The sequence below is a fragment of the Callorhinchus milii genome, unplaced genomic scaffold, assembly GCF_018977255.1.
Source record: "Callorhinchus milii isolate IMCB2004 unplaced genomic scaffold, IMCB_Cmil_1.0 Scaffold5, whole genome shotgun sequence".
NCBI lineage: Eukaryota > Metazoa > Chordata > Chondrichthyes > Chimaeriformes > Callorhinchidae > Callorhinchus > Callorhinchus milii.
Genome location: NW_024704746.1, coordinates 48,652,010 through 48,675,413, shown reverse-complemented (window position 1 = coordinate 48,675,413; position 23,404 = coordinate 48,652,010). Strand labels below are relative to the sequence as shown.

General features: G+C 48.2%; 2 protein-coding genes across 2 annotated transcripts; one reads left to right on the top strand and one right to left on the bottom strand.

Moving 5' to 3' along the window:
• Window positions 1-7,431: 7,431 nt before the first annotated feature.
• tspo (translocator protein) lies at window positions 7,432-15,558 on the bottom strand. Its single transcript, NM_001292137.1, is given in 4 exon segments — window positions 7,432-7,817; window positions 10,030-10,168; window positions 11,260-11,450; window positions 15,511-15,558. Coding segments are annotated over 4 exon segments (504 nt in total). The 5' UTR covers window positions 15,514-15,558; the 3' UTR covers window positions 7,432-7,646.
• Window positions 15,559-16,317: 759 nt separating this feature from the next.
• mcat (malonyl CoA:ACP acyltransferase (mitochondrial)) lies at window positions 16,318-22,403 on the top strand. The gene is made up of 4 exons (XM_007898548.2): window positions 16,318-16,848; window positions 18,702-18,789; window positions 19,332-19,549; window positions 21,492-22,403. Exons 1-4 carry the CDS (start codon window positions 16,438-16,440, stop codon window positions 21,912-21,914), a joined length of 1,140 nt encoding a protein of 379 aa, XP_007896739.1. The 5' UTR covers window positions 16,318-16,437; the 3' UTR covers window positions 21,915-22,403.
• The last annotated feature ends 1,001 nt before the right edge of the window (window positions 22,404-23,404 follow it).

The following is a 23,404-nucleotide window of genomic DNA, read 5'->3' as shown; positions in this document are numbered from 1 at the left end:
CACACCAGGTACATACACCGCACACACACCAGGCACACACACCGCACACACAGCACACACACACACACCAGGCACACACACCGCACACACACCAGGCACACACAGCACACACACACACACCAGGCACATACACCGCACACACACAACACACACACAACAGGCACATACACCGCACACACACCAGGCACATACACCACACACACAGCACACACACACACACACCAGGCACATACACCGCACACACACACACAGCACACACACACCAGGCACATACACCGCACACACACAGCACACACACACACCAGGCACATACACCGCACCCACACAGCACACACACACACCAGGCACATACACCGCACAGACACACACAGCACACACACACCAGGCACATACACCGCACCCACACCGCACACACACACACCAGGCACATACACCGCACCCACACAGCACACACACACACCAGGCACATACACCGCACACACACACACAGCACACACACACCAGGCACATACACAGCACCCACACCGCACACACACATAACAGGCACATACACCGCACACACACACACAGCACACACACACCAGGCACATACACAGCACCCACACCGCACACACACATAACAGGCACATACACCGCACTCACACAGCACACACACACACCAGGCACATACACCGCACCCACACAGCACACACACACCAGGCACATACACCGCACCCACACACCACACACACACACCAGGCACATACACCGCACACACACACACAGCACACACACACCAGGCACATACACCACACCCACACCGCACACACACACAACAGGCACATACACTGCACCCACACAGCACACACACACACCAGGCACATACACCACCCACACAGCACACACACACCAGGCACATACACCGCGCACACACAGCACATACACACACCATGCACATACACAGCACACACACAGACACACACAGAGACACACATGCACACAGCACATACACAGTATACACATACCAGGCACATAGACAACACACACATACACAGCACACACAGACACGCACACACACACAGACACACACATAGCACAGACACAGCACATCAGCACATATACACACAAGCCACATACCCAGTACACACACACACACAGCACACATAGCACATACACAGATCACACACGCATGCACAGCACATACTCACACACCATACACAGCACATACACAGCACACACACACATAACACACACAGAATGTATACACACTGCACCTACACACACACACAGCTCACATATACACACACAACACATACAGAGCACACAGGGTTTCCACAGCACACACACAGGATACAGACAACACATACAGGATTTGGTGCACAGAGCACAAAGGGTATAGTACAGGACACACAGAGAACACGGTACACACTGGACACAGGATACAGAAACACAGTACAGAGGGCACTCAGCCCGGTTACACACAGGGTACAAGGTACAGGGCTCGTCAGTGCAACCATTGTTCATGCTCCACACTTGGCTCAACGTGTTTCTAATCTCTTCTCCAACTAACCACCTCCATTTCCTACTTAACCAACCAACCGCCTCCATTTAATCTCAGCAAATGGCTTCTCCTCCCACCCCTGCCTGGTCACCTGCGGGGTAGCCCAGGCGCCATCCTTGGCCCTCTTCTTTTCCTTATCCATATGCTCCCTCTGGGTGATATCATCCGCAGACACAGCATAATGCTTGCGGATGACATACAAATCTACTTTGCCTCCTCCAGTACCAACTCCAGGTCCCCCGATGTTCTATCAGCTTGTCTGGCAGACATCAAGGCCTGGATGAGTGTAAACTTCCTGCAGCTGAATATGGACACGACAGAAGCCATATTCCTTGGCTCCCGTCAATGTCTTCACTCTTGCGGATCTAAACTTCTCAACCTCCCTGGGTTCTTCCTCAGACTCACTGAACAAGTGCGCAATTCTCTTTCACCTCCAACTGCCCTTCCTCCCCCACATCCGGTCCCTGACCAGGAATGCTTTCTTCCAACACCACATTGCTCGCCTCCGACTGTACCTTATCCCAAATGCAGCTGAAACCCACGTGCACCCGTTTGTCAACACAATTTTCGCCGGTCTCCCTAGCTCCACCATTCACAAGATCCAGCTCATTCAAAACTCTGCTGCCCGCATACTGACCCGGATCAAACTTCGTACCCCCATCTCACCAGTTCTGGTCAGGCTCCACTGGCTCCCCATCATCGAACGGATGGACTTCAAGATCCTCACACTCATAGAATAATAATAATAATCCTTGCATTTGATATAGCGCTTTTCACGTCAGGAGGACGTCCCAAAGCGCTTCACAGAACACACTGTAAAGTGAATTGACTGTATATTTGTGGGCGAACGCGGCAGCCAATTGCGCACAGCAATGTCCCACAAACAGTCGTAGATTGAAAATGACCAATTTAATTATTGTTTTTGTTTTTTGGAGGGATTATTATTAGGCGTGTGGAGTAAGGAAACTTGCCCAAGGTTTCGCCCTGCCTGGAATTGAACTCAGGTCTCTCACTTGCAAAGCGAGTGCTCTAACCACTGAGCTACAGGACTCCACGAATCATAGAATCATAGAATCATAGAATCGTACAGCACAAAAAGAGGCCATTCGGCCCATCGAGTCTGTGCTGGCTCTTTGAAAAGAGCAATGTATTGTCAATCCCACTCCCCAGCACTTTCCCCATAACCCTGCAAACAGGTCCTCCTCAAATACCCGTCCACCGTATTTTTAAAAGTAGTTATCGAATCGAGCTCGACCACACTTTCAGGCAATGCATTCCAGATTCGAACAACTCGTGTTCAAATCCATTCACTCCCTGGCACCTCCCTACCTCTCCAACTTCCTCACTCCCCAATCCACCATCCAGCGCTTCCGCTCGACTGGCACCAGCCTCCTGCTCGTCCCTCGCACCCTTCACCCCACCATTTCAGCCACTACGTCCCAAATCTCTGGAACACTCTCCGCCTTAACCCCTCACTCTCCTTTTTGAAGTCCTGAAGACTTTCCTGTTCGACCGTGCCTACGGTCACCTCCCGCCGCCCACCGGCTCAGAATCAGGCTCCGCCACTGTTAAGCGCTCTGAAACACTACACTGCGTGGAAGGCACTATATAAGTGCAAGTTGTTGTTGTTCTCACTCATATATCCATCAACTTTCTTCTTAACCCCCTTGTTCATTTGAGCCCTGTGCAAAAAGGTGTTCACCTTAACGGAAACAAGTAGCCTTCAGCCACCTCTGCTCAGTCTCCCGTTGGTTACTGGGTGTACGGATGGCTCCCAACGCCAAGCACAACAAAAACAATTTGCATTTATATAGTGCCCTTCATGCAGGGTATCGTTCCAGAGCACTTCACAGTGGCGGAATCTGACAACGAGCCAAGGGGAGGAGAGGGAGGTGACTAAACACAATCAAAAAGGAAGGTATTTAGATGGGTTATGAAGGTGGGGAGGGAGGGGGCAATGAGGATGGAATGAGGGAGAGAGTTCCAGAGTTCAGGACATAGTGGCTGAAGGCACGGCCACCGATGTTGTAACGGAGAGCACGAGGGACAAACAGGAGGCCGGAGCCAGTCGAGCAGACAGCGGGTGGTGGAGTGTGGGTAAAGTAGGTCGGATAGGTAGAGAGAGGCATTAAGTGATTTGAAAATGAGTGGGAGGATCTTGATATTGATCCATTTGGTAATTGGCAGCCAGTGGAGCCTGACAAGGACTGGTGTGATGGGGGTACAGAGCTTTGTGCGGATGGGTATCCAGGTGGTGTAATTTTGAAATAATTAGGTTTTGTGTATGGTGGAGCTGGGGAGACCAGTGAGGAGGTCTTTGGAATAGTCCAGCCAGGAAGTGATGAAGGTGTGGATGAGGGTTTCAGCTGTGTCAGTTGTGCGGTAGGGAAGGAGGTGGGCAACGTGGCGGAGGTGGAAAAAAGTGGTCCTGATCAGGGAAAAATTGCGGGGTAGAAAGGAAAACTGGGGATCGAACTTGACACCCATGACACGGGATCAGTGAGTCTGAGGGAGAGCCTGGGTAGGTTGAGGAGTTCAGTAAGTATTGCTTCCATCTTGTTGACATCAGCTGCAGGAAATTTGCACTTATCCAGGCCTTGATAATAATAATAATAATCCTTGCATTGATATAGAGCCTTATCACGTCTTCTAGACATCTCAAAGCGCTTCACAGAATATACTCTGAATTGACTATGCTTTGTGAGCAAAATGTGGCAGCCAATTGAGCACAGCAGTGTCCCACAAACAGTCGCGGATAGAATAATACTATTATTATTATTTTTGAAGGGATTATTAGCACTGGAAAAGTGATCTACCAATTGATTAACAACCTAATAACCGAGTGTCTACTTACTGCTAGGTAAACAGAGGCATGTGAAGTAAGGAAACTTGTCTAAGGTATCACAATGCCCAGCAATCGAACCCAGGTTCTCTCGCTTGCGAGTGCTCTAACCAGTAAGTTACAGGACTCAAACAAGATGACAGGACATCAGCGGACTGGGAATCGCAGCTGGAGGAGGAGTAGATTTGATTGTCATACGCACACATGTGGAAATTCACCCATTGTCTGCGGAAGTTGCCGAGAGGGAGCATGACAATCGGCAAGTTGTTATATGTCAACAACAGCAGCAAAATAACATTTCTAAAGCGCCGTTCACGTCGGGAGGATGTCCCCGCTGGACAGACAGAATTATGGACCTGAGCTGGGGGTCGGGCTGGGGAAGGGTGGAGGGCAGGGGGGAAGCAGGGAGATCAAAAGCACGGTCGAAGAGGAGGGTCTTGAGATGGGTCTTGAAGGTGGCAAGCGAGGGGGTGAGGCAGAGGGACTGCGGGATGTAGTTCCAGAGGGTGGGGGCAAAGTGGCGGAAGGCCCGCCCGCCGATAGTGGGGTGAGAGAGGCTGGGGACGTGAAGCAGGCTGTAGCCCGCTGAGTGGAGTGAGTGAGCACGATGGTTGGGGGTTAGGAGGTCGCAGAGGTATGGGGGAGCAAGACCATGGAGGGCTTTGAAGGTGAGGACCAGGATCTTGAACTGTATCCTCTGTGCAATGGGAAGCCAGTGGAATTGGGCAAGGATGGGGGTGATAGGGTTGCGGAGCCAGTGCGGAAGAGACAGAACTGGCAGTTTTACAATACAGCATTACAGTTCTGAGGGTTAAGGTAACCATCAAGTATTTAGAAGCAATTGGTCATTTCAAGAGAACTTATGCCATTATCTGTCATTTCGAAATATATATCCAATTCCTTTTTAAAATACATTTACAAAACGAATTTGGTGTCCTAAGAAACACTTGCATTGTGAACAATGAACTTTTTTGGGATCAGGGAAGAGATTTAGCGTGGAGAAGGGATAAAAGAGAAAGAGCAGCAGAAGAGGGAAAGAAGTGTCTCTTAATATCAGGTGAAGACTACCAGTTACTACAGTTAGAGATGAAGAAGAAATGGAATGTAAGCACTAGGGTGGAGCTGGGACTTCAACCTTATCTTAACTGTCTTTTTAATCAAAACAAAGCCCTACCTCTCTTATTGAGCTTCAGGTGTGAGACCAGTTTACCTGCCACCTCTAGGTTACAATTATACTGGTCACCCTCTAGCACCTGGCACAAGTCACCATTATCTGTGTGAGCATCAATCCCACATTTAGTCCAATAATAATCTTTGCATTTGATGTCGTGCCTTATCACGTCTTCAAGATGTCTGAAAGCACTTCAATGATTGGAAAGCATTGGCCAGCTGGACTGCTCTTCCAAATCACCTCAGCAGAAATTGGGATCAATTCCAAACCTGATCCAAGATCAGTGGCATAAAAATTAAGTCACACCGAGTTCAGAGACCACAGAAAAAGTGCAAAGATTTATTTTAAGTTAAACCTTTGAACAAGAAACACACAGAAGAGTCCATGGTTTACTTTCCCATTTTTAATTTTTTTAATACTTTAAGAAACGGCATACAAAGAGAGGTATCCATGATTGAAATGGCGCTGTTGCTCAAAGGCAGCAAAAGTCTCCACAATGGAATTATTTCTTCACTTTTTTTTAAAACTTTTCATTCATTAGATTTTTACAAATTTATTATTTATTTGACTTAGTTTAAACCAAGCACACTTTTCTCTTTTTTAAACAGTGGGTTTAAGTCTGACCCCATGTGTGGTTTTTAATTTATTTATTGAAGACCATTGATACACAGCCATTTCCCACAGACAGACTCCAACACCATACACCATATTTATAAAAAGGTTATGAGTTTAGCTTGTGGTTAATATCGGCAGACAAGCCAAGAGATTCTGCGCTCTAACACTAGTTCTGCAGCCCGAAAAGTTGAGCCCCAATAGAACTCAGGATTTCAACTGCACTCAAGTCTTTAAACATATAAAAATATTATGGGGGGCGGGAGAGAGGAGGGAAAAAATATCTTGCAAAAAAAGTTTAAAAAACTGTCCAAAGCAGGTGCTCTGCCATAAACGCTTCATCAGTTCTCAGTCCAGCTGGAAAAAAACCTTAATCCATATGAGCAAAACATCAGTATAATTCTAACCCTATTTCTGGTTAAGATTCAACCCATGTAGTGAAATTAGTTTCTCTGCACCCCAACACTTAGGGAGAACTCATAAGTACACGTTTAAAAGCAAAGTATTGAGTCTTGAAGCTTTGAATGTAGGAAAATTGGAAAGGGGGAAGCATGTCAATGTGAAGTGAGTTGCTTTAGATGCTCTCTTGCACCTCTGTGTGGGTAAGTAGAGCACAAAGAACATGTAGTCGGTCATCCTCCACTTCAGTGGACAGTGCTGCAGTTGCATTGGTTAAGACAATGTCATCAATACTACAAGAGCACCTACATTTGGGATGGCTAAATGTGCTGATGGGAAGCCTTCATGACCTAAAGTTGCATCCCAAAACTTGATCTGCATTAGAAATCTTATCTTCCCATACTTCACTCCTCCTCTTGACCCCCCCCCAACCCCCCACCCACCCCCTTCTCAGCTAAGACGGGTCTGCTGAGGTTCCCTCTCCCTCTCCGCACCACTATCAGTGGCCGAGCCTTCAGTCACTACACCCCTAACCCCTGGACCTCCCTTTCCCTGTCCCTCCACCTCACCCACTCTATCTTTAATGCCTACCTCTTCGATAGCACCTGTGCTCACCTCCTTTCTCCCTTGCTCAGCGTCTTAACTCCACTACTGTGAAGTCCTCCGAGACATTATCCTACAGTGAAATATAAATTGTTGTTTGTTGGTGGCAGTTCTTGTCATAGAGAGGTTTTGTTACTTGATAGTAAAGTATAGAATGTGAAGACCGGTAGATGAGGCACCAGAATACACACTGAGTAGCTGTGTAATTGCACTTGTAGTTGGAAGGCAGATGGAGAAACACAGTAGAATTACATACAATTACATAATATCAGTTTTTTTAATATATTTTAAACAATAATGGTTACAAGTTGGTGGAGTTCAAGGTGACACTAATTACAAAGTAACAGAAACACCGATTGTTTTAAAATCATTTTAAGTGTGGTCAATGCAATTTGTTCTTGCACTGGGTATTGTTAGAGATTGTGGTTGGGCTGGATTGGGATCCTTGGGCCTCCACAGCAGCCAGCAAGGAGATGTTTCTACTCCTGCTTATCCCGGTTGTCTCTCCAGATGACGTAGTTCAGGACGGAAGCCAAGGTCAGCCAGCTCATGTAAGGAAGCATGAGATAAAAGGCGGTCTTATTGATGGAGTACCAGGAGACAGTTGTTGCTGCGGCTGTACCATACAGGCAGATTATTTCAATTAAAGCCTAAAACACCAACAGACAAGGGTCAGCATTGCAGCCATACAAGAGCTGCTCTCACCAGGGATCCTGCTGATTCCAGCAATATCCTCATGGCACACTCTGTGGTCCCCCAAGCCTTGGCTCTCACCAACCTGCACCTCTGGAATTAGGTAAACGGAGTGCGTCCCTCCATTTCCAGACACAGAGAAATTTCCTTGTGTAGGTGGCATAAGTATATGGAACATAGTCTGGTTTGGATTCTCCTAAGCATGGCGATTGGTTTCCGCATGTGTCAGATATCTGGCTGAGCAAACAAAATGAGACTGGACAGCTTTCCATTGTGAACAAGCGCCTCTACGCTATCCATACCCACAGTCAATTCAACCAGTCTCTGCCACACTTTTTCACCCTCCAGAGGGGAAGCTCTAAGGCCTAACTTGCAGACGCATGTTAGTTGATGTGAACCATGTCCAAGGTGATAGGTTAATTTCAACATTACCCTTGGTTGTTTTCTCAGACAAGGTGACATAAATTCTATGTTAGGAAAAACTGCTTTAACACAATGCGGACGGAGATCACTTTACTCCAAGTGGTAAATGTACTATCTAGAAGGGGGCAGTTGTCAAGACAAAAGCCTCAGAGAAATTCGACTGGATATGACACTTCAACAACAATAACAACAACAAAATTACATTTTCCCTGGAGGACTTCCCATGGCGCTGGACCCAAGCATGGGGAAGGGGTGGGGTAGGGGTAAGGGAAGGCAGAGAGGTGGGAGGGTGACTGAAGGCACGATCGAAGAGGAGGATCTTGAGACTGGCCTTGAAGGAGGCAAAGGAGGAAGCGAGGCGAAGGGACTGTGGGATGGAGTTCCAAAGTGTGGGGTCAGAGAGGCTGAAAGCCCGGCCACTGATGGTAGGGCGGGTCGGGCGGAAGACATGGAGCAGGCCGGAGCTCGCTGAATGGAGGGAGTGGGCAGGTTGGTAGGGAGTCAGCAGGTCAGAGAGGTAAGAGGGGGCAAGGCCATAGATGGCCTTGAAAGTGAGGACGAGGATCTTGAATTCAACCTTCTGAGGGATGGGGAGCCAGTGGAGTCAGGCGAGGGTGGGAGTGATGGGGTCGTGGAGCCTGGTGCATGAGAGTACACGAGCTGCTGAGTTTTGGATGATCAGCAGCTTGTGAATAGAAGAGATGGGAAGGTCAATGAGGAGGGAGTTTCCGTAATCGAGCCTTGATGTGACGAATGTGTGGGTGAGGGTTTCGGCAGCCTGAGGGGTGAGGCAGTGGCGGAGTCTGGCAATGTTGCGGAGGTGGTGGTAGGCAGTGCCGGTCATGGCGTGGATGTGGGGGAGAAAGGACAGTTCAGGGTCAAACAAGACACCCAGGTTCCTGACTGGCTTAGTGAGGTTGATTGTGCAGCCGTGGAGGCCAGCGCCCGAGGTGCGGAGGCGCTGGGGTGAGCCAATCAGGAGGGCCTCGGTCTTGCTGACATTCAGTCGGAGAAAGTTGTCCCTCATCCAGGATTTGACGTTGGACAGGTCAGAGCGCCAGTAATCCTGGAGTTGAGGGTGGAGGCAGAGAGACAGAGTTGGGTATCACCCGCATACATGTGGAAATTTACACCATGTCTGCGGATTATGTCACCAAGGGGGCGCATGTAAAGGATGAATTGGAGGGGACCGAGGACAGAGCCCTGAGGAAAGCCGCACTAGACGGTGCGGGGGCTGGAGGAGAAGCTGTTTGCAGAAATTAAGTGGAGGCAGAGTGAAAGGTAGGACCGGCCAAGGACACTACCTTTGAAGGTTGAGGCGGGAGAGGCGGTGGAGGAGGATTGAGTGGTTCACAGTATTAAAGGCGGCGGAGAAGTCAAGGAGGACAAGGAGGCAGAGAGAGCTCTGGTTACACATGGTCAGGATGTCATTTGTGACCTTGACTATTGGGCAGCACGGAAACCCAATTGGAGGGCTCATGGAGGGAGTGGGAGGAAAGAGAAAGGTGGGAGGTGACGGCTCTCTCAAGGACCTTAGACAGAAAAGGGAGGTGGCGGGTGGACCTGTAGCTGGATAGCTGTGATGGGTCAAGGGAAGGTTTCTTCAAGGTGGGGGCTGTTTTTGAGTGGGGTAGGAACAGTGGCGGATGTCAGGGAGAGGTTGATGATGTCACCAGTAAAATGAGGTAGTTGAGAATTAACTCTGATAGCCAAATAGTCTTTTCTTCTGTTCTTGTCTATACTTACGGCACCAATCTTGTGTTGGCCAAAGAAAATAGGAGTCCACAACCAGTTGAGTATGAGCTGGGTTCCGTATAAACCGAGTGGGACTAAGGCACTCTTGTTGAATCCGCCCAGGTCCTGCCACACCAGGTAAGAACCATAGCTGAGGATGGGGAAAAGACCATGGAATTAGTCCTAAATCAATCTATTGCTCAGTGATCCCTCACCAGCTGTCCCTAAGTCACTTTGTAGTGTTTGAAATTTCAATACGCCTGTAAGATAAAACGCATACTTAACTAGGATGGGCCAACCTTTTGCCTGCTGAGCACCTGATGCCCTATTGGAGAAACATCCGTGGGCCACATAAGCAATATTTTTGTATTTACGTTCCAGAAACATAACCTGACATTTATGGGTTTATGGAGGGAGCGAGTGGGGGGAGGGGGGGGGTGTTTGAAATCAGACGCAGATGCAAGCTGCAGGCCAAAAGGTTGACTACCCTGCTTGAAACCACAAAAAGCTCAGAGTAGCAGCAGCCTTTCCCAGCCACAGTGTGAATAGAACTGTTCAGCATCCCTCTGCCCTGACAGCGTTGCAGGAGCTGGAGGCTGACTTCTTGTTTGTTTTATTCTTAAAATAGAGATTGAGATTTTGCAATTTTTAAACGGTACCATGTTCTTCAGTTAATCTCCCCTACTGCCACGGCCAAAACATTGCCAAAGGGAGATGACGGGAAGGCTAAAATGGGAAAAGATGAGCGAGTGAGAGCAACTGTGAGTCATTTCCACCCTAATTTGCAGTGTAGATTGGGGGTGAGTTATCCTCCTGTTCTGTCAGTTGCAGTCTGGGCATATCCCAGCGAGCTGAAACTAGGAAAAACTTAAAGAAGGGCTAGTTGATAGAAGGACACATGCGGCAGGTGAGTTTGACCACCATATCAGTGCCCAGAGACTACTCACTGTATTTCATTTAGCAGCCAGATTCAACCCCAAAAGGTTACCTTACTGGGGCACAGGATCTGGAATGACCAAGGGCAGAAGTCCCATAGCTCTTGCAAATCTTTGTAAAACATTCAACATATCAACTGCAGGCCTAGCGATTTTTATTTTTTGATGGAATATTCTCTAAAAGGAGATGCCACCTTCTCCTCCACCCACCTTGAAACCTAAGGGTTCAATATTTAACCCTCCAATAATAGTTGTATGACCAGAGACAAGACGAGTTAGCTCATGTACATGTTAAAGTGCTACATACCCCATGCCTATGTACAGTCCTGTCCACACAGGGCCAAATATCTCATTGGATGGACACCATGAGGGCTTCTTCAGAGTCGCGTACCAATGAGAAATCTCATTCCGGGTTATCAAACCGGCAATAGCTCCGCCAACACACGGCAATGTAGTAAAACCAAAAGCGTAGACCCAAGATGGGGGCATTTTGATGACCTGAGAAAGAAAAGGGATCCAATGATTTAGTTTGCTAAAGATAAGGCCTTTGAATAGCAATGCAAACTTTGTTTTAAAAAAAATTCAATTACTGGAGGGCAACATGCGCTGAGGGAACCTCAGTCCAGTAAGAGGAGGTCAGACTAATGAGGGCAGAGGCAATGCCAGTGCGGACAAAATTAGGAAAAAGAATGAACTCGTATATAAAAAAATTTAAAATTGTAATTCTAAACAAAAATTTAGAATATTTACACACACGTAAGTTGTATAAGTATGAATTTCATTCAAAACTCTTCAGACTTTTTGTGGAAGTGGGAGGGGGAGCTGGTGGTTGAGCCTGAGCCTGGGGGGAAGGCAAAACGAACACAAGCAGGGTGGGGGGGGGAGGGCAGTGCCAAAACCTGTATGGTGAGATAGGGAGCAAGAGCACACCATTGATTCTAAACTCCACTGGTTGATTTTAAGACAACAAATCAGTCTTTTGATGGTAAAAGCTGCAAAAGATTGTCAATTGGTCCACTTCCTGCATTTCTCTGGCAGGCAGTTGTTTAAAAAAAAATCCTAAATTCACAATTTTCCAGAAGATGCGGACATGAAGGACACAAGCTCTGCTCAACATTCCACCCTGACAAGAGTTGGCGACAATGTTTGTATTATCATCCCAGAGCACAGCTGAAGGTCAACTTCCAAGTTACTCGGCAGAAACAATCGCTTCGAGGGCAATAATGAAGGACACTGTCCAAACATTGTTTTCTCTAATTTGCGAGGTTTGCGTAAGGAATTGGTAAATCCTGAACATGTTGCAACCGATTGACCCTCTGGAGGAACTTCCCTCTCATGTCAACTTTTCGGATGTTGTAACTGAATTTGTGGTCAGGTAGAGGGGGGGCAGTCCTGGAAAATGGGTGTCCGGGGGCGCCCGGGGAATTGGTGTTTGTGAATGTCGCAAAGAATTCGCCATAATAATAATCCTTGCATTTGATATAGTGTCTTAGGACGTCTCAGCGCCTTGGGACGACGTGAAAGGCGCTCTATAAATGGAATCTTGTTGTTGTTGTTATCACAAAGCGCTTCATAGGTTATACTGTAAAGTGAATTGACTGTGTATTTTTGTGGGGGGTGGAGGGAGGAGGGGGGGAGGGAGAAGTGGGGGGGAAAGGGAAGGGGGTAGGAGGAGCGAGAGGTGGTCAAACCATAGGCAAAGAGAGAGGTTTTGAGAGACTGAGCTGTGTCTGAACAGTAAAGTGGAAACATATTGGCAAAGATTGACTGAACAAACATTCCTGTGACTAACTGTGGTCCTACAAAAGCTATGTCCAACTAAACGGAGTGTATATAAATGCCAAGAGTAATACTGAGTCCATTCAGGTCTTTAACTTTTTGTGCTGGATAAAATAATTACCAGCTTGGGGAGGGGTGTAGGAAAAAGGGAAGCAGGAGGCCGAACTGTCTCCAAGCAAACTGGGATGTGCAAGAGTGTTCCCAAACCTTTTCATTGAGAACGCAGTAAAATCACTGTTTAGTTACCAACTGCTTCATTTAAAGCCTGAGGTAGGAAAGTGGTGCCTGACATCATTTAAACAACCACTGATCAACCCACTCAAATACAGTGCAAGTTGGTAAAGTGTTACTGCACTTCAATCCTATTATCCCCACCCTTTGGAACTCCATCCCAGTCCCTCCCCTGCCTCCTCCAAGACCCATCTCAAGGCCCTCCTCTTCGACCCCATCTTTGGTCACTCCCCGATCCCTACCCTCCCTGCCCTCCATCTCTCCTGATCCCAACCCCCAGCTCGGGCCCAAATCCTACATTGTCCAGCGCCTTGGGAAGTCCTCCTGATGTGAAAGACACTATACAAATGTAATTTGTTGTAAATCGTAACAGATTTCAAGCAGTGCAGACAAAAGTAAAAGATTTCCAAGATTGCATAATTTTTTATTTTCATTTTGATGAAAAATGTGGTGACCAGACATTGTGAAAACTTATGCCTCCAGCCTCCGCAATGACCCTCAATTGGAGCCTTTATGTTTTGTTGGCTTTCACCCACTGCTTCAAGCCACTGCTTCTTGAACAATGCCACTTGTTTTCTAATTAATACATATCCACTCCCAATTGCTGATGCAAAAATGGCCTATTTCTGAAAGCACTTACCCGATAACCCGAGAAAGACTTTTTACATCCATGTTGAAGTTACTAGAATATATTGTATGTAAGGTTGTTTTTCCATTTCCATATTGCCCTGTTAATGTACCACTGAACACACTGTAACAGATCAGAGGTTCCAGATTCAATCCATAGTCCGAACTGGACTAGCTGACTCGAGGTGTGAACATTACCCACAGTATTCCAGGGCATTGCTGATGACAACCTACCAGCCTGACTCATCGGGAGGACTTGGGAGGGACAGACACTCACGGAGGAGCAGGGCTTCATCTCACTCAGCTCCCATAAACACTGCAGCCAAAGCCCTAACAGGTAGGGTAGCTCGGTTGTATCTGTGGAACTCTGTCTGGTTGGATACTGCATGTTGATGGGTTTCAGAATGTGTCAGGGCCCAGCTGACCAAAAAAAATTTAATTAAACCTTATCTCATTACCTAATAATAATCCCGAATCATTTTATTTTCTTGGTGGCAAAACTGACGTGCATCCAAATTTTCAAACCTTTCCGACTTGTGACCAGTCAAGCCTGCACTTGGTGGTGGTGAAACAAAGAGCTAAACTACTAAGTAGATAACATGGAAAGTACATGGAGCCAAAGCCAATATTAAACTCTAATAGATACTGAATGTTTCATTGCAGCATTTACAGGGCACTCCCACACTGCAGGGCTGGGCGGTTGGAAGAAGAACTTGTCGCCTTTTTTTATCCACTTTTTCTTTCACGGAGTTAAGAGGAAGGAAGGAAGATATGGAGTGAATGCTTTTTCTGGTTGGAGTATCCCCTGCATATAAGCGAGTGGGAGTGGAAACTTCATAAATCTATACCTTTTCTGCGAAAAATCCTCTATTTCGACATGATCCCAAATCCATCACTTTCATTCTCGGGACACTCCTGGGAATGGGAGCTAAACTCTCAAATTAAGCTGGTTAGACTCCAGCAGTACCCCCATTGCAATACTCTGGGGTTCACAAGCCTTGGCTCTTGCCGACCTGCACCTAATACATTACGGAATTAGGTAAGGAGGATGTGTCCCTCCAGGAAGAGAGTGCGCATTCCATTCCAACAATCTTTCTCTGGAATTTCCACGTGTAGATCGGATGTATGGAATTCTCGGTTTGTTTTTGGATACTCTTAATCATGGTGTCAAAAATTCTGACCAGCAAGGAAGAGACTGAACCCAGCAACTTACTTTTACGATAAAACAAGAAAACCTATATCACTTGCACGCGATAATTTGCATTTATGTAGCGATCTTCACTCAGAAGAACGTCTCAAAAGCGCAATGGCAGCAGAAACGTCATTCTTTTTAGGAGAATGCAGCTCCATTGGTTTGGGATCAGCAGTAATATTCAAAAACAAAGTAACCGGGCACCATCCGACAGCGAAGCGGATCGGACTGCCTGACTGCTTTTCCGTATTCCCTTACAAAAGAGCCTTCACAGGGTGAAGAAAGATAAGACAACTATTTTATGTTAAGCGCTCAAGTCTATAGGGTGCAAATGGTAACTGACAAACAGCAGGGGGATCACTCACAGTTTCTGAAATTGCATAACTTTTAACACTTTGAGAAAAGTTATGCAATTTCAGAAACTGCTGTTTTTAAATACTTCTGAAGATATCTACTGGACTCCAGGCACCTCTGAAGCCACTTTTCCAAGTGAAACTCACTGTCTGACAGGGGCTGAATCCAAGGGGTGCATCTGGAGGTTTGAAGCGAAAGGCTACACAGACTGTAGTTGGGGGTGTGGGGGGGGTGTGGGGGGGGGGGGGGGGGCAGTCATTTGGAAGTTGCATTTAAAGAACCACTCAGTGTGCAGGTTTCGCACATGGTCCTAAACCATGACAGTGTCAGGTGATTGCTGTGTAAACAGAGGGACGAAAAACAGAGAGCACTCACCATTTCAGTGGATCCACCTGCGGCTGCGATCTCCTCTCTCTCTCTCTCTCTCTCCGCTGCCACTGTCTCTGCGCTCCCCCGGAACTCCCCTACCTGTCAATCATCCGCCCGGGGGCCGGAACACCGCCTGTCACTCACCAGGACCCGCCCCCCTCAGCACACCGCCTGTCACTCACCAGGACCCGCCCCCCTCAGCACACCGCCTGTCACTCACCAGGACTCCACCCTGAACGCATACTTGGCTCCACCCACTACCGGTCACTCGCATAGGCTCCACCCATCACTTGTCGGTCACACAGACTGCACCAATCGCCGGTCACTTCTGGGACCCGCCCACCAAACCCTCCATTCTACACTACTGTTTACAGAAGCCCCGCCTCCGGAAGTGATGTTACGGTGTCGCCACTGTGAGAGCGCGTGTGGTCGTCTGTTTAAACTGCAAAGTGCCCCAAATAAAACACACAGACAGACACACAGAAGAGAGACAGACACACAGATAGACAAAGAGACAGAAGACACACACAGAGAGACAGACCGAGAGACACAGACACACGGATATATAGAGAAAGAGAGACAGACACACACAGAGAGAGACACAGACAGAGAGAGACAGACACACACAGACTGAGAGCCGAGATAGCTCCGGGCACTGACTGAGCCCCGGGTGTGCGGGGCGGGGCAGTGAGCGGGGCCGGGGAGCTCAGGGAGCGGGGCCGGGGGTCGCGGGGGGCCGGGCCGGGGAGCTCAGGGAGCGGGGCCGGGCCGGGGAGCTCAGGGAGCGGGGCCGGGGGGCCGGGGCCGGCCCGGGGAGCTCAGGGAGCGGCGGCTGTTGACTGTCATTGCGGGGCTGGTGTAAGGCCTCACTCCCACGGCCTGCGGAGAGGCCGCGGCCTCCCTCCGGGCCCCGCGGCCCCGCGCCTCGTGACCATGCGGTTTCAAGCTGTTTGTCGGCTGCGGGGCTTCCCCTGGAGGGGACTGTGCGGGTCCCCGCGCTCTGCGGCCGCCGACAGACCCCCGGACATAGCAGCAATGCTGGAAACGACGGAGGAGACGAGCGATTCCCCCCCGAGGAGGAGGCCCAGGAGCCGCCCCCGAGCCTCCTCGCTGTTCCTGTTCCCCGGACAGGGCGGTCAGTTTGTGGGGATGGGACGGGGGCTCCTGAAGTACGAGAGCGTCCGACAGATGTTCGCGGCGGCGGAGAAGATCCTCGGCTACAACCTGATGGAGCTGTGTCTGAATGGGCCGCAGTCGGAGCTGGACAGGACGGTCCACTGCCAACCCGCCGTGTTCCTCACCTCTCTGGCTGCAGTGGAGAGGCTGAATCACGTCAACCCCCAAGTGAGTGCCGTCTGTGAACTGTCACACTTTGCACATGTGTTTCGCCTACAAAGTGCAGTATTATCCGGTGAAGCGCTTTGAGATGTCTGGACACTGCGACTCGGCCCCTATATCAACAACAACTTGCACTTATATAGAGGCCCTCACGCGGGGTGGGGTCCCAGAGCGCTTGACAGTGGCGGAGCACAGAGCCGGGCGGAGGGGGTGGGTGACCGTAGGCAAAGGAAAGTTCTTCATTCGCGACCTGAAGGCGGGGAACGAAGGGGCAAAGCAGGTGGACAGAGGAAGGGTGTTCCAGAGTTTCGGGGCGTAGTGACTGGCTGTCGATGGTGGAGGAGGGCCCGGAGAACATGCAGGAGGCCGGAGCCAGTCGAGCGGAGGCAGTGGGTTGTGGGTTGGGGATAAGTATGTTGGAGAGGTCAGGAGTTTCCAGGGCATGAAGGGATTTGAAAGCAAGTGTGAGGATCTTGAAATCGAACCATTCGTCAATTGGGAGGTAGTGGAGCCCGACTTGGACTGATGTGATGAAGCTGCGGAGTTTAGTGCTGGTGACTTTGCGAGCAGCGGAGTTTTGGATCAGCTGGAACTGTATGGTGGAGCTGGGGAAACCGTCAAACAGGGCATTTGAAAAGTCGAGTCAGGACGTGACGAATGCATAGTCGAATGTTTCGGCTGCATCTGGGGTAAGGATACGGTCGGAGGCGGGAAATGTGGAGGAAGATGGTTCTGGTCAGGGCCCAGATGCATGGAAGGAAAGACAGCTGTGGGTTGAATCTGGGGTCAAGGTTGCACACCGGTTTGGTAAGTTTGAATGATAGGCTGGGGAGGTTGGGGAGGTCAGAGCCACGGGATAGAAGACTTTGACCGGAGCCAATGAGTATGGCTTCTGTCTTATCAATGTGAATTGTAGGGAACACCAAACTCTGCTCCCCGATAACCTCAGTCCTCGCCAAACTGCACTGGCTGCCTGTCCCAGAGAGGATCGACATCAAGATCCTCACCATTGTCTTCAAATCCCTCCACTCCTCTGCATCCCTCTACCTGTCTGACCTCTTCTCTCCTCACAATAGTGCCCATTGCATTCACTCCACCGGGTCTGGCCTCCTCCTTGTCCCCGAATACTCCGCTCCACCATTGGCGGCTGTGCCTTCAGCCACTATGCCCCAAGGCTCGGGAACTCCCTACCTCACTCCCTTCGCCTCTCCCCCTCTCTTCCTATTTTCAGGTCTCGACTGAAGACCTTTCTTTTCGACCGAGCCTTTGGTCACCTTCCTCCCCTCCCCCCCCCCCCCCCGGTTTACCCTGTGTCTGCGGATGACATCGCCAAGAGGGAGCGTATAAATGAAGCAGAGGGGCCAAGGATGGAGCCTTGGGATACACCACAGGTGACCGGGCAGGAGCGGGAGGAGAAACAGTTTGAAGGCGGTTTGTTAGATATCAAATGTAAGGATTATTATTATTATTCACCCCCATCCACCACCATTTCCAATTTTCCTGTGCTGCAGTGCAGATCCGTGCCCAGGTGAGCTGCTTTTCCTGTGTCACTGACCGTAACACAAGGGTTGTAACTCACAGGATGCTGTTGTGAGTGTCCGCGGGATATTTAACCACGGAAAGCATCTCAGTTGATCCTTTCCAGTAAGGATCACAAGTTAGAGCCCTACATGTTATTCTATATGAAGAGCGCTATATAACTGCAAGTTGTTGTGATTAGAAGTGGAAATGGTGACTGATTTTCAATCTGTAGCCCAGGGTGATTTGCAGCCATCTGTAACAGTAATTCATGTTGGATTTCTGTTTCACTCTAATGTCTCTGTTAAAAATTGCTACATATGTCTGTGTTGATCTTCCAGGCAGTCGAGATGTGTGTCGGAGCGGCAGGGTTCAGTGTGGGAGAATTCACCGCGCTTGTCTTCGCTGGAGCTATGGAGTTTGTTGAAGGTTAGGCTAAGGATATCAGTTGTGTTGCACTCAGTGTATAAATCAGTTCAGACTGGGGGTAAGCAGGTTGGAGAGCTCATCTCATCAGTTCAAGCCAGGCTCCACTGCCTCCCGATTGACAAACGGTTTTCAGGTAAAATCGGGGCTGTCAGATTGGACAAAGTTTTTTTTTTATATAAGCAAATCCTTATATATATGATCTGACCCAAGAGTTCACAAGTTGTGCTTCCCCCATGTGAAGGGTGCCATGTAAATTTATAGTCAGGATTGGGTTGGGCTGTGATTTTGTTCCCCCGCCCAGTCAAATTATCTTCCAACAGACTCATGCATGAATAATAACCATTTGGGCAAGGTACGAGGTAGGGGAATAAAAGGGCTCCTGGGGTCCACAAATTGCTCTCCAGTGTAAGCAAAATGAGTCAAATGTCTTCGGAAGAGGAGTAGAGAAAGGAATAAAATTGGGAGGAAATTAGGGAGAAAATAATCAAACCGGAAGTCAGTGAAATGTAAATCGTGTTGGCTGTTGCCATTTCCCATCTCAGGTCTCCATGCAGTGAAGGTGCGGGCAGAAGCCATGCAACAGGCGTCAGACTCCATTCCCAGTGGTATGCTGTCCGTGATAGGACGTCCAGAAGCCAAATACGCTTCTGCTTGTCGTGAAGCTCAAGAGCACTGCAGGTCCCTGGGAGTGGAGGATCCTGTGTGTGACGTTGCCAACTACCTCTTTCCTGATGGCCGCGTGTTCGCTGGACATTTGCAGGTGAGCTGTGCTAAATTTTCATATTTATATATTCACTATAACTGTATGTAGAGACTTAGATGATTATATGTAGAGTTTTAGGGTGTGCTGTGCTGTATTGCACCAGAACTGCACTATTTTTTTCCTCAAAGACAGAAGATGGAGAATGGAAATAAAATCACCATTGCAAAGTTAAGCTTTAGGGTCACTCCTATCCTCTGTGTTTTCAGAAGGTTACGGTCAAACAAAATAGCTCCCCAATACTTTAGTTGGTAAAGCCAATGTCCAGTGAATATATTGTGTAAGGATCTGGTATCTGGATCTGCAAAGTTAGCTGATGTCAGCAGTTTGGGACTGTAAAATTGGGTTTGGTGCCTGGGCTAGGGTGGGGAAAATTATCTGGAATTCACCCAGCAGATCTCTTTCCAGTGACCCCTGATGGAAGGTGTATGTGTGTTAATGTTTGATAATAACAGGATTAAGCTTTAATATCCTATGGCTAACAAGTAAGCCAACACTCAACACCTAGGCTCACACATGTCCACTTGGGTATTGGGTGCCTGTGGAATCATAACTTAATATGAGTCAGTACCTAAGGAAGAAAAATGGCAGAACAATTTTTGAAAATTTTATGACAAGTTAAAATATTGGACTGTCATGACAGTAGCTGGTGAACGACGAGGCCTTTAATTGAAAAATTCGAATGAATGAGCAGCGTCTGTAAAAGTAACTGAACATAACGGCCACAGGTTCAAATAATAATCCTTGATTTGATTTAGCAACTTATCAACAGTGGTGGGGCACTACACCGTGAAGGGCGCTATATAAATGCAAGTGGTTGATTATCACGTCGTTGAGATGTCTCAAAGGCACTGGAAAACATTTGGTGTTTGAAAGGAGATATTTTGTGTACGCTAAAATATATAGAATTCTGAAGTTGAATTGGAAGAATTAACCAGTTCCACGGATACCTCAAGAAGTACCCATGCTACAGCCGATCTGTGAGAGGGCCCAAATTCCACCTGGTCATAGCCTTAACATCACTGTCTTAAAATTTAAGATTGTGCAGATCTTTTTAAATACTGTAGAAAAACAGCTTCTGAATTGAAAATTTGGAAAATTCTTCGATTAGTTTAGATTTTAGGCTAAAACTTTCAGGCCTCTATTGTAGCCTTGGGAGGGTCAGAGCCAGAAGATCCACAAAGGGAGCAGTGCTATTTAATCGGAGCCGATATACCCAGTGAAAACAACAGCAAAACAGGTGGTGCTGTTCCACTAGGGAGGGATAGAGAGAACGTAATGACTTATGTTGAAATATCTCAACAAGATATAGTAATTATAGTGACAAGTAATTAGTGATGAATGTAGTGTAGGCAAATGTGAATTTTGTAATTTGTAACCAGCAAGGCTGCAAATTGAATGATCAATTCAAGAGCAAGATTGTCAGCCAAGACATATGGAGAAATCCTGTCTGCTTTGAACACTGTCATTGGATCTTTAACATCCTGAAAATAAGTAAATGGTCTGGAATTTTGTGGAGGGCTTTTTACATTAAGCGTTAATATTTTTGTCACTCCTTGGTTACCAGGAACTGGCAAATTTTAGATAATCTTTCAGACGCTCATACTGCTTCTGGACAGAGATCAGCTAACTCAGCACAGACCAGGTAATGAATCTGGGACCTTCCTGCTCTGTGAGGTTTAGTTTAACATAGGCCAGCACTGCAACGGCTAAGCTACTGGCAAGCCGCATGATTTTAATTCTAATCAAATTGAAGTTTTGTTTCATATCTTTTGACACACTGTAGATAAATGCACTAACAGTTTAGGGAGGGATTTGAGTGGCATTATTCAGTCTCAGTATAGATGGGGCTGAAGGGTTACTAATCCACCTGTAGGTGGCAGAACAGTGCAGCAACACTGTTCCTTGGTGATATGACTAAAGCTGCATTTTCTCTGCACAGGCTCTCCAATTTTTACAGAAAAACTCCCGAAAGCTTCATTTTGTGCGCACCAAGATGTTGCCAGTCAGTGGGGCCTTTCACACCCGGCTGATGGCCCCGGCAGTTCAGCCGCTCCAAGAACTCCTGAAGCGAATGAGCATCGAGAAGCCGCTTGTGCCTGTCTATTCGAACGTGGACGCTAAAAAGTACATGCACAACAAACACATACAGCGACTGCTTGTGAAGCAGCTGGTTTCTCCTGTGAAATGGGAACAAACCATGCATGCTTTGTATGAACGAGCACAAGGCACCGATTTTCCAGATACGTATGAAGTCGGTCCAGGCAAGCAGCTGGGCACCATGCTGAGAAACTGCAACCTGAAAGCATGGCACTTCTACAAACATATCGATGTAATGGTGGAAAATGAGCCTCAGAATGACTGAGCTATTTTGACTGAATGGAAAGGCTTTTTGCTCTCAGTGTCATGGACTGCAGTTGTACTTGTGCTGGTGCCTCAGTCACCCATCGATGATTGTACACTTCCAGCCTAGTTAGAACATTGTCCATAAAAGCAAAAGGAATTTAAACCACTACCATTGAGCCATGCATAGGCTGTGAGTAAGTGGAATGCATTCATGGTCTGATTCTTGATCTGATATTTAAATATTGCAAAAAGGAACTGTTTAAAGAAAATCACCTTTGTGTGGAGCAGCAACCCCAAGTGTCCCATCATTCACTCCCCCCGCACAAACAGCTTCCTTAAGGCAAACACAACTTCCCCCTCCCTCATACGTACCCTCCCCAACTCTCCACTCCCCCTGCACTCCACAGCCATCTCTTCTGTACACCCTAAAATCCTCTTCGTATCATTCTTTCCTCCCACCAGCAAACCCACCCGCATTTCCCTTCAAAATGTCCGTTCCCTCACAAACAAAGCCATCACCATCCATGACCTCATCCTGAATGAGCACCTTGACATTCTTGGGCTCACAGAAACCTGCCTCTCCCCCAATGACCCCATCCCCCTAGTTGAAGCCTCCCCTCTAGGCTACTCCTTCCAAACTTAACGTGGCGGTGGGGTGGCCTTCATCTCCAAAGTTTCCCTTGCTCTTTCCCCCTATTCCTCTGGCTGCTTCCCCTGTTTTGAGCACCTCGCACTCTTTCATCCATTTCTCCCACTGAAAATCCTTCTGGTCTACCACCCCCCTAAGCCCCCTGGCTCCTTCCTCTCTGACATATCTCCTCTCCCCTGTCCCTCTGCTCCGAACTCCTGCTCATAATGGGCGATTTCAACCTCCACCTAAACTCCCCTTCTGACTTCACTGACCTCCTCCCTAAATCTCACCCTTCACATTAATTCACCGACCCACAACCGTGGCCATGCCCTTGACCTCATCATCACCCACAGCCTTGGCATTTCCGACCTGAGCATAATGGCCAAGGGCATCTTGGGCCACTTCCTCATCTCCTTCTCCTCTCACATCCCTCTCTCGTCCACCAAGCCCTCAACCATACTCTACCTCCTGTGGAAAAGGCGACCCCTGAGACCCTCACAAAGGCCCTCACATTCCTCCAATATCCTATCCCTCTGGCCTTCCACCTGCAGAGGTCCTGAAGCAGCCGTCCAGCTGCTCCATTATCGCCTCTCCTCCACTTTCAACTCTCATCTCCCTGAAATCCAGGACCATCTCCAAACCCACCCGATCCCCCTGGTATAACAGTCATCCCCGCTCCCTAAAAACCCAAACCCAGCTGCTCGAGCACAGATGGCAGAAAACTGGCCTAACGGTTCACCAACTGTGGCTTGAACATCTCCACAGCTACCACTGTTCCTTGACGCGTGCAAAAACAGCCTTCTACTCCAACATCATCTTGGAGGCAAAAAACAATCCCAAAGTCCTTTTTTCCACCACCCACTGCCTCCTCTGTGCGT